This window comes from Phycodurus eques, chromosome 8, assembly GCF_024500275.1.
Source record: "Phycodurus eques isolate BA_2022a chromosome 8, UOR_Pequ_1.1, whole genome shotgun sequence".
Classification (NCBI taxonomy): Eukaryota; Metazoa; Chordata; class Actinopteri; order Syngnathiformes; family Syngnathidae; genus Phycodurus; species Phycodurus eques.
Window position 1 is genome coordinate 31,088,519 of NC_084532.1, and position 11,652 is coordinate 31,100,170.

Below are 11,652 nucleotides of genomic sequence, written 5' to 3' on the forward strand. Positions count from 1 at the left end.
CGTTCATGGGCTCACGGTAACAGTTGAAACAGGTTTGTCGCTTAGCTTTTTAGTAAGGAGGGCCGTAAGGAAGTAGCCGATGATGACTTCTATAGTTTGAGGACTTCTGATTGTAAGCTCGTTGAAAAGGAACGTTTCTTATAATACAAAACACGTGAAAATGAGAAGAAATAACTGTTACTATTTTTGAAAAATTCTTGAGCTCACCTGAACTCACCACTCTCTTCTAATTGGTCGTCTCTTGTCACGGTTGCTTACTCGTCTCCGCCGATTGGTCGCCCTCTCCCCGCCCTTGATAAGAGAGAGGGGGCGGCGGCATCCTGGTAGTGAGCGTGGCCGTGGTGACGTCCCCACTGGACAGTCCATGACGCCAAGATGGCGAAGGCGGCGGCGGAACGGGGCTACGACGGTGGCGTTCCAGTTTTGGATTACTCCATGTTAGTTGTGGTCGGGGTGGTCGGGTCGCTGCGGGGTGGCGGCCACCTGGAGCGGCTGTTGCTGCACATCGAGTCGGGTGAGTTTGGGCAAAGTTTGGCCGCCAGTGGAGCCACACTACAACGGGAAGTCGGCGCACCCTTTCACAATAAAATCATTGGCCAGGAGCGTAGAAAGTTCACCGTTACGTGTTTGGTGAAAGGGTTTATCTTTACGGAAATGTTTGACGCGTCTCGAGACTTTTTAAGGCTAAATTATGGCTTACGGTTTAGTTTCCTCTTCCGGACCAACGCAGACTACTTCCGTTTTGGGGAACTAAAAGTATTCTTCTTGTCCAGATATTTTGCAACATGTGTGTGGGATGAAAAAAATGAATTATCACATCCTTCCAGTGACGTCCGGTGCCACGTTCACGTGTCATACCCAAAATGGCATGAAAGTGGGGCACGTTAGGTCACTTTAACTCCAAGTCAACCAACATGACCAATTCAATGTTTGTTTTTTTTTTTTTTTTTTCCTTCCTAGCAGCCAATCACAATCCACTCATGTTGTGGATGTTTGTTCCAGTGCAGCATGGGAATGATATCACATGCTGAGGTTCCCAACAGAGAATGACTGAGTCATTGTACCTCTTCCTGTGTGTGTGTGTGTGTGTGTGTGTGTGTGTGTGCGCGCGTGCGCACGTGTACACACACATGTTCTAGGTGTGCGCTGCTGGCGTGTCCCGATGAAGTTGGACATTCTGGACCAGCAGCTGAAGCTCTTTGTGTCCCGACACTCGGCCTTCCTGTCAGAGGTGGTCCCCGGTGAGAAGCTAAAACATGATAGGAGCAGAATGTTGACTGTTGTGTGAGGCTCCCCCACGCCGTAGTTGTCAGTGTCTAGTATAAACCTGGTTTATACTGACCAGAACCACTTTGTCACATGATGTTTTAAAAAATTTTTTTAAAAAATGCATTTGTGTTTTGGAAGTTTTCATGTTGACCTCAACCAAAATGAAGACTTTTCGTCACATGGTGGCACTGTTAGCATGATAGCGGTGAGCTAATGGATCTCTACGGGTGTTTTTGTGGCCGCAGGTCAGCGGACGTTGCAGCACCGTGGAGACATTCTGGATGTGCAAGTAGTGCTGAATCCGGCTCATGACCTGGTCTGCTCAGAGGTAAGATGGGTTGGAAACGAAGCTTGTCGGTCGCAACGTGTCAGAGTAACTTTGTTTCCTGTTCCTGCGCGTAGGTGCGGCGGCTGCTGTGTGAGCCGTCTCGACACAAACTGTTGGTCCTGGCTGGTCAGTTTGTGGAGGAAAGTGGAGACTTGGTGCTGCAGAAAGGCCTCTTCTCCCTTAGCGACTTGATCCACATCTGCGCTGACGAAGAGGTTCGCTGCTTGTAGCATTGCAATCTTGTGAGGCCTTCACAGTCACTTTTAGATTCCTGTCAGCTGCTGCCGCCACATTAGCCACGCAGCGTTTGGTCTCACATTCTTCTTTCTCCCACTTATGGCGTGGTTGTTATTTTTGATTGACTTGCACTCAGTCTAGTGTGTGGGTTCACAAATGTAATCAACAGGGAAGAAAGTGAAGATAACATTGTTTCACAAGTTAGACAAACTGCTTTTTTGTCACATTGTGGCTAGGTTGGTCTCTTGTGGAGCTCGACGCACCCGACGGCAAAGGCGAGTCTTACCCTCAGCTGTCCTGATTTGGGCCTTTGGAGGGACCCCTTGTTGAAGGACCACAACCAGCAAGACTTCCTAAACATCCAGGTCAACCCTCCCCTGCTCCTCCCACAGATGGAGGGTCTGCAAGAGTTCACAGAGTACCTCTCAGAGTCTCTGGAGCCCGAGTCACCCTTTGAGCTTCTCGAGCCCCCGAGTACCGTGGGATTCCTGAAACTCTCTCGTCCCTGCTGCTACATCTTCCCCGGTGGTAGAGGGGACTCTGCCTTCTTTGCTGTGAACGGTTTTAATGTCCTAGTGAATGGAGGCTCAGACCCCTGTGCCTGCTTCTGGAAACTGGTCCGACATCTGGACAGAATCGACTCCGTCCTTTTAACCCACGTCGGTGTGGACAATCTCCCCGGGCTGAACAGTCTGCTGCTGAGAAAAGTAGCCGAGCAGGACAGGGACTTAGCAGAAGGTCAGGCTGAAGAGGACTGGATGAAAAAGATCATATCCCCAGAGATCGGAGTGGTTTTTCTCAATGTTCCGGAAAGACTGAAGGCCACCCAAGGAGATCCCAGTGAGCTCTGCAGCGCCGACCAGGGTGTGCTTATCTTGGAGCACCTACAAAGACTCTCTATCAAAGCAAAACCTTTGTGTCGCTCGAATGGGCCCTCCATTGAGCCGCTGGTGTTGTTCCACAAGATGGGAGTTGGCCGTCTGGAGTTGTACCCTTTGAATCCAGTCAGTGGCAGTAAAGAATTGGAAGAGTTGTTGCAGAATTTGCCCAAAACCTCCACCTTGAAGAGCTCCGATCTTCCACTAGCATGCCTCACTTCCATTTGTGCTTTGCTGGTCTGGCATCCTTCCAGCAATCGGGAAAAGATCGTCCGAGTCCTTTTCCCAGGATGCACACCACAGGCCAAAATCCTGGACGGACTTGAAAGACTCAAACATTTGGATTTCCTCAGTGTTCCCGTGGTGAGTTCAAAGGACCTGAAAACATCCAAAACAGAGAAGTTACCAAAGTGCACTGAGAGTCGAGAAATCCCTAAGGCCAGAGACTTGCGAGTCATCGGTGCTTTCCAGATGGACAAAAGTGGCCGAGTTCCTGTGAAAAAACAGGAGGTGAAACTGAAGCCAAAGGCAGTGGGAGAAGCTGTGTCCAGAGAAAAAGAGCAGGAGGTGAAATTAAAGCCTGTCAGGCCTTCTGAGAAGCTGATTCCAAAGAAGGAAGTGAAAAAGAAAGATGAGAGAATGACTGCTGCTGTTGAGAAGAAAGAAGAGCGAGAAGGTCTGAGGAAAGACAGTACTAAAACAAAGAAAGAAAACAAACCTAAAGACAAGAAAATTGTGGCATCAGTTCCAAAAGATGTGAAGAAAGTGGTTGGAGCTACAAGTTCTGAAGTGAAAAAATCTCCGGTCAGGACTCCAAAGACGGACACGTTGAACAAAAGGGCAAAAGGTAATGCAGAGCGGGACTACCAGGACAACCAGGATTTCACAGCTGAAGATGACAACAGGAACAGCATCAAAAAGACCACGAAACTTCCAAATTTTGACAGAGCCAGGAAGAACCCCAACGTGACTGAAACAAGTCCAGAGACCTACGCTTGTATGGACTCCTCCTCAAGACCAAAGGTTTGTGCGTCCTCGGAAGATCATCACACCAAAACACTACCCAGCCTGGACTTGGACAGCTGCAACCAGGAAGCTCCTTTCAGGACTTCCACTGTGGAAGCTTCCTTTCTCTTTCAGGACAAACAGTCCACTCTTATATTGACAAACATTCCAGACTCCCTCCCCACTTTGCCTTCTATTTCCACTGAGGTCCGCCTACTTCATTGCACTGAAGTTGACCATTCCCTATCGGTTTCCTCAGAGCAAATCCCACCACCAACGATGAAATTAGCAAGAGAATTCTGCTCAAACGGACGTTTGACTGACTCTGATCACAATCTGCAGCGGGACTTTGGCCCGGGGCTCAAAGGTAGTTGCATACTTGGATCGGAGAAAGGTGTTCACGGCACGTCAGAGCTCAGCGCAGACTGTCCTCACGATGGTGATCTTGATGTTCCTCATGATGTTGATCTGTGCTTGGTGTCGCCTTGCGAGTTCCAGCACCAAAAGATCGAACCAGTAGAGAACCGGCAGCAGTTTGTGGTCTCTGATCAGTCCTCCCAGGACCAAGGCGGCAGCACAAGCCAGGAAACCCCACAACCATCAGTTGGTGACTCACTCCTCATGGCCCTGGACTCTGATGTCCCACCTGCGATAGAAGATTTCCCTTCCTCGGTCATGGACGATGACTTGAGTAGTCCCCTCTATCCGGGACATCCCGGCGTGACCCTCTCCCTCAGGCCAGGTCTGCATTCCTCCCCTGACCCGACATCAGCCCCGGTCAAGGACTTTCCACCGTTACCACCGCAACCAGAAGCTTGCATGGCAGACGTCGATGCCTCAAGCAAGAACCAAAAGACTTCAGTTAGCAAGACAAAAAAAACAGCAGGAACCTTGCAAAGGGGTACTTCTGGAAGCCAATGTATCCAGAACATCAAGTCCAAGGTCAGCAGCACCGCGGCACTTAAATCGGCCCCCGTCCTTGACACTAAAGCATCCGCCCGGATTTCACTGGGTGGATCGAGAAGTGCAAGTGCCAAACCTTCGGTGTCAGGTAGGCCAGCGTCATCTGTAGGCCATCATTTCATCTTCTTACTGGATTTTCAACAACTCTGAACATTCCGTAAGATTCATTGAGATGCATTGAAACATTTTAAACTGCTCATCCTTTTGCTCAGTGACAAAAACCTCTGAGGCCTCTGCTGTCCACGTGGACCTGGCTTACCTGCCGTCCGGGTCTGCCTCGTCCACCATCAACTCGGACTTGTTCCGACGCCTTCGCTCCTCCTATTACGTGGTGAGCGGCGAGGAGCGCATTAAGGTGGCGGCCATGAGAAGCATTCTGGATGCTCTGCTGGACGGGAAGAGCAGCTGGCCAGACACTCAGGTTAGTGGACGCTCCGGTCGCCTGGGTGTGTTAACCAGAGAACCTTCTGATCGCTCCGTCTCCCCAGGTCACGCTCATCCCGACGTTCGATTCCGTGGCCATGCACGAGTGGTACCAAGACACCCACGAGCAGCAGAGGCAGCTGTCAATCACCGTGTTGGGGAGCAACAGCACCGTGGCCATGCAGGACGAAACCTTCCCCGCCTGCAAGGTGGAGTTCTGAGCCTGGCTCGGCCCATCCCTGATTTTATGGAGAGTACTTGATAGCTGTTGTGGTTAAAGGGCACACATTTGAAACCTGCGGCAACCCTTCGATTGGCTTGTCTGAGGGCGCTCAGTCCTTCACTTTCTGTCTAGACCAAGAGCTTCATGCTAGCAGGCTACAAAATCCTCGGGGGATTTCCAGGGCACCGATGAAGAAGCAGGTTCTGGTCTTAAGTTCGCTAGGTCGCAAGTAGAGGGCCTTAAGTAGGGTTGGGGAGGAGGCTTAGGAGCTGGTGGAGGTTCAGGATGGGAGAGTTTAGGTCATGGGAGCGTCGTGTGAACGAAATTGTTAGCTTGGACTTTATTGGGAGGGGAAAGAAGCGTCCAAGCTTCTGGGTTTTGAGGTTTGTTTATTTTATTTAACCCTAAACCGTGGACGTGAAAAGTGATTCATTCATACTGACGAGTAGATACTCCAACCCTAAAAGCTTTTGAGGATCAAGTCCTGGTGAGGTGGACTTGATTATGTTATCATGAAGTTCCCATCCACCACATGGAAAGCTAGAAGCTCATGGTTATCACTTTGCAATAATAATACACTCGTTATCAGTGCAAAAACTCCACTCAGCATACGCCTCCTTGGTGTTGCTACGGTGACCGGACCTGCTCATTGTGCACTTTCACACAAAGAAGAACATTATCTCAGTTGAAAAAGAAAAGCCTGGATGTCAACCGTCCAAGTGTTGTTTTGCTCACAAAAATCATTTGTATTTATTTATTTATTTTCATTCTTTTTCCAACGCTCCATTCTGCATTTCGACCACTGCGGTACGAACCTCACGTTTGACCGAAACGTTTGACAACTGAAGCAGTCATTGAAATATTGCGCGCCCCTGCCGGCCTTCTTTGGCAACCCCCGCACACAGACTTGTAGATAAATGCAATCAGATGTATACTGTACATACATCTATAGTTTGGATACATTTTGAATGATATCACATGGTCCTTTTTAGGTTTCAAGTTAAACCCTTTAAAATGGTTTGGCAGATAATTTCTTCCCAGTTTTTTTTTTTTTTTTTTTTTTTTCCTCTCACTAAACGTCCACTTTGTTATATTTACAAATGTATTTTTCGAAACTAAACTTTGCACTCCCGCGCACACACTGTGATGGTTTTGAGACACAAATTTGAAGTTTCCCCGAACTCACGGCTGTGGTGTCCTTGAGCAAGACGCTGATACCCGAACTGCCCCCGGGCACTCCGGTGTGTTCCGCTAACAAGTGTGTGTGTTCACTGTGATGGGGAAAATGCAGAGAACACATTTTGTGTGCATGCTTGCATGCTCATGACAATAAAGGTGATACTACTTCTTCTTTGTTGAAAGAAAAAGTTCCGTTTCATGTGTATTCGTGTACGAAACGTGACCGCAACACGTACCCAGGATGCATTGCATTGCTTGTCTTCTATTTTGTTTCCTAAGAAATGACGAATTCCTATAATAAACAAAATTGTGGAATGAAGGAAATGTAAAAACTACACCACGCCTCAACGTGACGTCATATACTGAGAAATGTTCCGGAAAGGCCTTTTTGGTGAAAAGGTCACGTCGGCGAGCGGGCGCGGTTTCGGAGTGCCAGTCATCCGCTGAGTGCCGTTAACCCGCTAGGGTGACGACTTGTAAAGGAAAAGTGTTGCCGTTGTTTTGTCATCGTTGCATGTTTTCTTCTTGACGTGGTGGCAGATTTGACTGGATTTGCTTTTCAATGGCCACTCCGGTCATCTCATTGGCTGCAAGTCTTCCCTGTGGCGAGCAGGCGCATTTCTCAATAGAGGTGGGCGTGCTGGCCAGTTTTATGTGGAACTGATTGGACTTTTTGTCGGCAATCAATACTATGCGCATTAAAACACCATATTCATTTCCATGTTTATTTGTATTATCCGTCTCTCAATTTGCATTGTTTGTTGCATTGCATTGCTGCTCTTCGAAATGTGACCGTAGAATGATTGATTATATTATAAATGTTTGATTTGCATTTTTTTGGACCATCCTCTCAAGTTTCGATGTGCAAAAGAAGTACTTGTACACGTAAAATATTGTACATATGTTCCAAACAATATACATCACACTGATGTGTATGTATTCTAAGTAACGCGTCTTCCCACTTTACACTCATTGTGCAAATATCACAGGAGCACGATTACACGATTATTACCAGCGTGAAATATTTGAGCTCTTTTTTTCTACTCATCAATTGTGCTCTTTGTTTTTGCTTGGATAGATTAGAAATACGTGTGTTTGTGTGTGACTAATACCTGACTGGATGAATCAAGTGACTCACTGAAATTCTTAACATGCAAAAAAACAAACTCTTCGTCTTTCAATTGAGTAATATGTTGATTTATCAAATATGTAACTATACAATATGTACTTTTAATAAAACACGAGCTGCCCGCAGTTCGCTGGGATAGGCTGCGGCGCGCCCGCGGTTCGTGGAATGGATGGATGGACGAGCAAATCTTTACACACGTGGCGAGCGTCCCTGGCAACTGTCGATCAAACGTCCTGTGTTGTAAATGTGAAAGTGGCGCCGCCTAGAGGCCACACGCGGAATGTTGCTTGTTGTTTGTACATTGCAGCACCAGGATGTGAGCGCGCACACACGCACACGCACACGCACATGCAGGACTGCAGCGGAAGGCCGCAAGTAGGCACGTCATCAGGAGGACACAAAGGACGAGCGTGAAGGTGAGACAGCCGTCAACCAATCAGAGAGCAGCATCATGGCGGCTCGGCGTGGCGAATGAGCAAATGTCAAGCAATGACAGCAGTGTGTAACACTGACGGAAGCATGTGTGCACTTCCTGTTTGTGTTCAGTCAAAAGCTGCGCCGGAACGCCGGCCGCGGGACGGAGGACCGACACCTAGACGACGGCACAGAAGAGCGCCTGACCGAAAACACGACAAGAACCCGGAGGACGCCGTCCGCAGGTTGTCAACGTGAACACGGGAGTACGGACGCCAGTGGCGATGAACTTAACATGTTTTTGTAGCAGGTTGCAAAGAGAATTCCTCGATTGATCGGAGGAGAAGATCCATGCAAGGTGCGTCTTCTCTTTCTTCTTCTTGTGTCACTCGTCCTCACGTGACCTGAAGACATCTCACTTTGTCGCGTCCTTGCAGAGGTCAGAGTTCAGCCGGCGGGCGAAGTACACACGATGAAGCGAGGTGAGCGGCGGCCGCCGGACGGCGCGACCCACGGACACGCGGGCGTGGCCTCAAAGGTTCTGTGTGGTTGCCTCTCGCAGCCGTGTACTCCGTAGAGATCAAAGTGGAGCGGGACCGGACCACGGGACAAACGCGCGTCCTCTCTTCGCAGACCAAGCTTCCTGTCGACTGCTCTCGTGGAGGGGTCAAAGTTTACGAGGATGAGCAGAAAGGTGACGTCGTCGGCCGGGCGTGGCCTAGTTGTACGGTCGAGTCGGCGTCATCGCGATGGCGTCGCTCCTAAGCAGAGGTGGGCGGAATCACGCGTCGAAAGCTGCGTCTCGAGTGCAAAAATGGCCTCTTCGCACGACCGACGCCTTCACTGAGTATGTGCGGGATGACGGAACGCAGTGTCACGCCGCGTCGCGCAAAGCGGGCGCCCGACATCGTGGCCAAACGTTGAAACATTTTCAACTCGGGGGCGCCGTCGCTGTGCCGTCAGACGGCGCATCGAATAGGATGGAGGCTGGCAGCGCGATGATGAGCGCTGACAGCGGGAAAAGCGTCCATGCTATTCCCAGAAGGCCCCCAGCCACTACTTCCAAATATGGGCAGGCTTGCACCCGTGCACCAAGAAAACAAAGTGCAGTATGAAAAGGCCTTTAGCGTCAACTTGCAAGTTAGCGAGGCAACAATCCAGCAAGTCGGGTCGAGTCAAGTCAGGACTTGGTTTAAAGCTGCAGTGCCTAACTTTTTTTCTTCAAGAGTCCTTTCCACCCGAGCCAGTATTAGATGCAGTGGCAGCGATAGCTCGAATGGCGCCCTGCGCGACGGCCCTCGATGGTCGGAAATGATGCATTTTAACGAGCAGTGGGCGGCCCTCGTCTCACGTTTGTTACAAGCTGACTATTTATCTTACTTACTTGTTCATCTAACTTTAACAGAAAATGATGACACAATAATTACTGTACAAAAACAATCATTGCCACGAATAAACTTGGCACATCTTTCTGAGGACCTTCAGTCGCCCAACAAGGTGCCTCACGTGAAATACACGCACCTAACAATGCACGCGCAAAACGCAGCAATAATTTCCAACTCCATTTTCCGAAGATTCCATCTTTCCCCCCCGCCAGCTATTCGTCGAAACAGAATCAAAATGTTGTAGAATCACATCCAAGGGGCAGCCTTCGCCATATCGAATCGGTGGCTCTGTCTCTCCGTGATACTCGCTCGACGAGGCCTCTGCACGCCGCCACATCGCATCCCGGTAGCTCGCACGTTTGCGCGCACAACACGCTTCTTCCAAAAACAAAACAAAACGGCACGCTACCTAGAAAATCTCGATTTTCAAATGTGAACAGGCAACACTTGTCAAGTCAAAGTCCAAAATCCAAAGTTTTAGTTCAGCAAGTCTGAAGTTTTAAAGTTCACAAATGAAATCTGACTAGAGTCAAGTCATGTGACCGGAATCCCCCGCCTGTGCCCCCTAGTGGTCCACGAGGTCAACGGCCAGGACGGCGTCCATCTGCTCAGCGCCGCCGAGGTGGACGAGCTCATCCTTAAAGCCGATCAGGCGGACGTGACGGCGAGCGTAGATGAGGCGACCGAGTCACGCTCGGGCCACAAATTCTTGGCGGCGAGCGCGGACGAGGCAGCGGCTCGATCCCAGGGAGCGGCGGCGTTCACCGGGCCCGAGGCCTCGCCCCGGGAGCACTGCGGCCCCCGGGAGGAGGACGGCGCCCCCCGGGAGCCTGTCACCACGGTGTCTCCTGGGTACCGAAGCGTGCGGGACCGGGACGGCACCAGCGAGATCCTGACTCTGCAGGGCGGCGCCGAGGCGGAGCCAGAGCCCGGGGCGGCGAAGGAACGTGAGGCCGCGGCGCCCCCGCCGACCGGCGCCCCGATGCCACAGACGGACAAGCGGGAGTCAGCAGGGGGCGCTGCCGTGACCGCGCCCAAGGAGAAAAAAGCCTGTAAGTGCTGCAGCATCATGTGAACATGCAAGGGGGCGCCATATGCTTGCAAAAGAGAACAATCACTTCGTGATCCAGCTGTCTCTCTTTTTCTTCTTTGGCGGCATGTTTGCTTTGCTTTGAGCCTGCGGTGGGCAAAATTTGACCCCGGTCGCATGCACTTGTTGGTTGGGGGGGAATGGCGTGGGCACGCCATTCTTGAAATGGGCACCAACCCTCTTCCATTGTCACCAGATTTGTTAGTTTTTCCTCATATCAGCTACATGAAATTAATACAATTTGTAATCCATTTTTAAAATATAATTATATGACATATTTGACATTTTTACTTTGTATTTTTTGTTTCTACTCACTGATTACAAATGTCTGCTTTAATGCTCAAATGAGCATCAAAGTTTGCCCACCCCTGATAATTAGCATTAGCATTTCATCCATGTAAGCGCTACCCTAACCCAGAAACATGAAGTCGATATAAATCAAACATTGTCATATTATCAGCCTCAAATATTAATTGAAAAAAGTTAGCATGTGTTAGGTTTTGAGCATGGAACTCATTTCCTGGACATGAACACCATCACTTCCTGTTTATTGATTCGTGTAACTGACACACAAACACACACACAGTACTGATACGCAAACTAATCAGATGTTGGCTTGAATAAATGTTGACCCCATGGCGAGATATTCATCAAGAGGTGAAAGTTCAGCAAGGGCCGCTCAAGACCTGCTTTGAGAAGTTTGGTGTGGAAGAACACCTTAGCTTTTAGATGAATGAATTACAAAAATCCATTTCATTTGTACATTGCATCTTTTTTTAGTTTGTGTATTTTTTCTGGATCTAGTGTTTCCTTTTTCAATGTATAATTTGGATCCAATTGAATATTGAATTTGGATCTTGTCTGTATTGTATTATTTATGAGTGATATTTTATTATGTTTATTTAAAAATGTTGTGCTCATGATACATACATTTACTTCAATGTATTAATGTGAAAAAGAAGCCAATAAAAAAAGCGTAGTCCGTCTTCTCCTGAAGGTGGTCGCGGACGACATACACTGAACGAAAGCAGACTACTAATAATATCACAACATGTAGCACATTACATGCTATAAATATCGTCATCATCGTAATTTAGTCTTAAATGTGTTGGGAGAGCAATATCGTTGC

At 48.9% G+C, this 11,652-nt stretch overlaps 2 protein-coding genes across 5 annotated transcripts; both read left to right on the top strand.

The window, feature by feature from the left end:
- Positions 1–364: 364 nt before the first annotated feature.
- map1sa (microtubule-associated protein 1Sa) lies at positions 365–10,093 on the top strand. Of its 4 annotated transcripts, none has more exons than XM_061684181.1 (10): positions 365–514; positions 1,140–1,241; positions 1,515–1,597; positions 1,672–1,812; positions 2,071–4,768; positions 4,893–5,101; positions 5,169–8,050; positions 8,181–8,293; positions 8,356–8,530; positions 8,682–10,093. In XM_061684181.1, exons 1-7 carry the CDS (start codon positions 376–378, stop codon positions 5,322–5,324), a joined length of 3,528 nt encoding a protein of 1,175 aa, XP_061540165.1. In that variant the 5' UTR covers positions 365–375; the 3' UTR covers positions 5,325–8,050; positions 8,181–8,293; positions 8,356–8,530; positions 8,682–10,093. The 4 variants fall into 4 exon arrangements, with proteins under 4 accessions (XP_061540165.1, XP_061540164.1, XP_061540166.1 ...); XM_061684180.1 differs by having other exon boundaries at positions 8,359–8,530; XM_061684182.1 differs by lacking the exon at positions 8,682–10,093 and having other exon boundaries at positions 8,359–8,406; positions 8,486–8,582.
- On the top strand, positions 5,515–11,540 carry palm1a (paralemmin 1a). Its single transcript, XM_061684247.1, has 5 exons — positions 5,515–5,555; positions 8,181–8,293; positions 8,486–8,530; positions 8,587–8,742; positions 10,003–11,540. The coding sequence occupies exons 1-5, from the start codon at positions 5,515–5,517 to the stop codon at positions 10,506–10,508; spliced, it is 861 nt and encodes a 286-aa protein (XP_061540231.1). The 3' UTR covers positions 10,509–11,540.
- Positions 11,541–11,652: the final 112 nt, after the last annotated feature.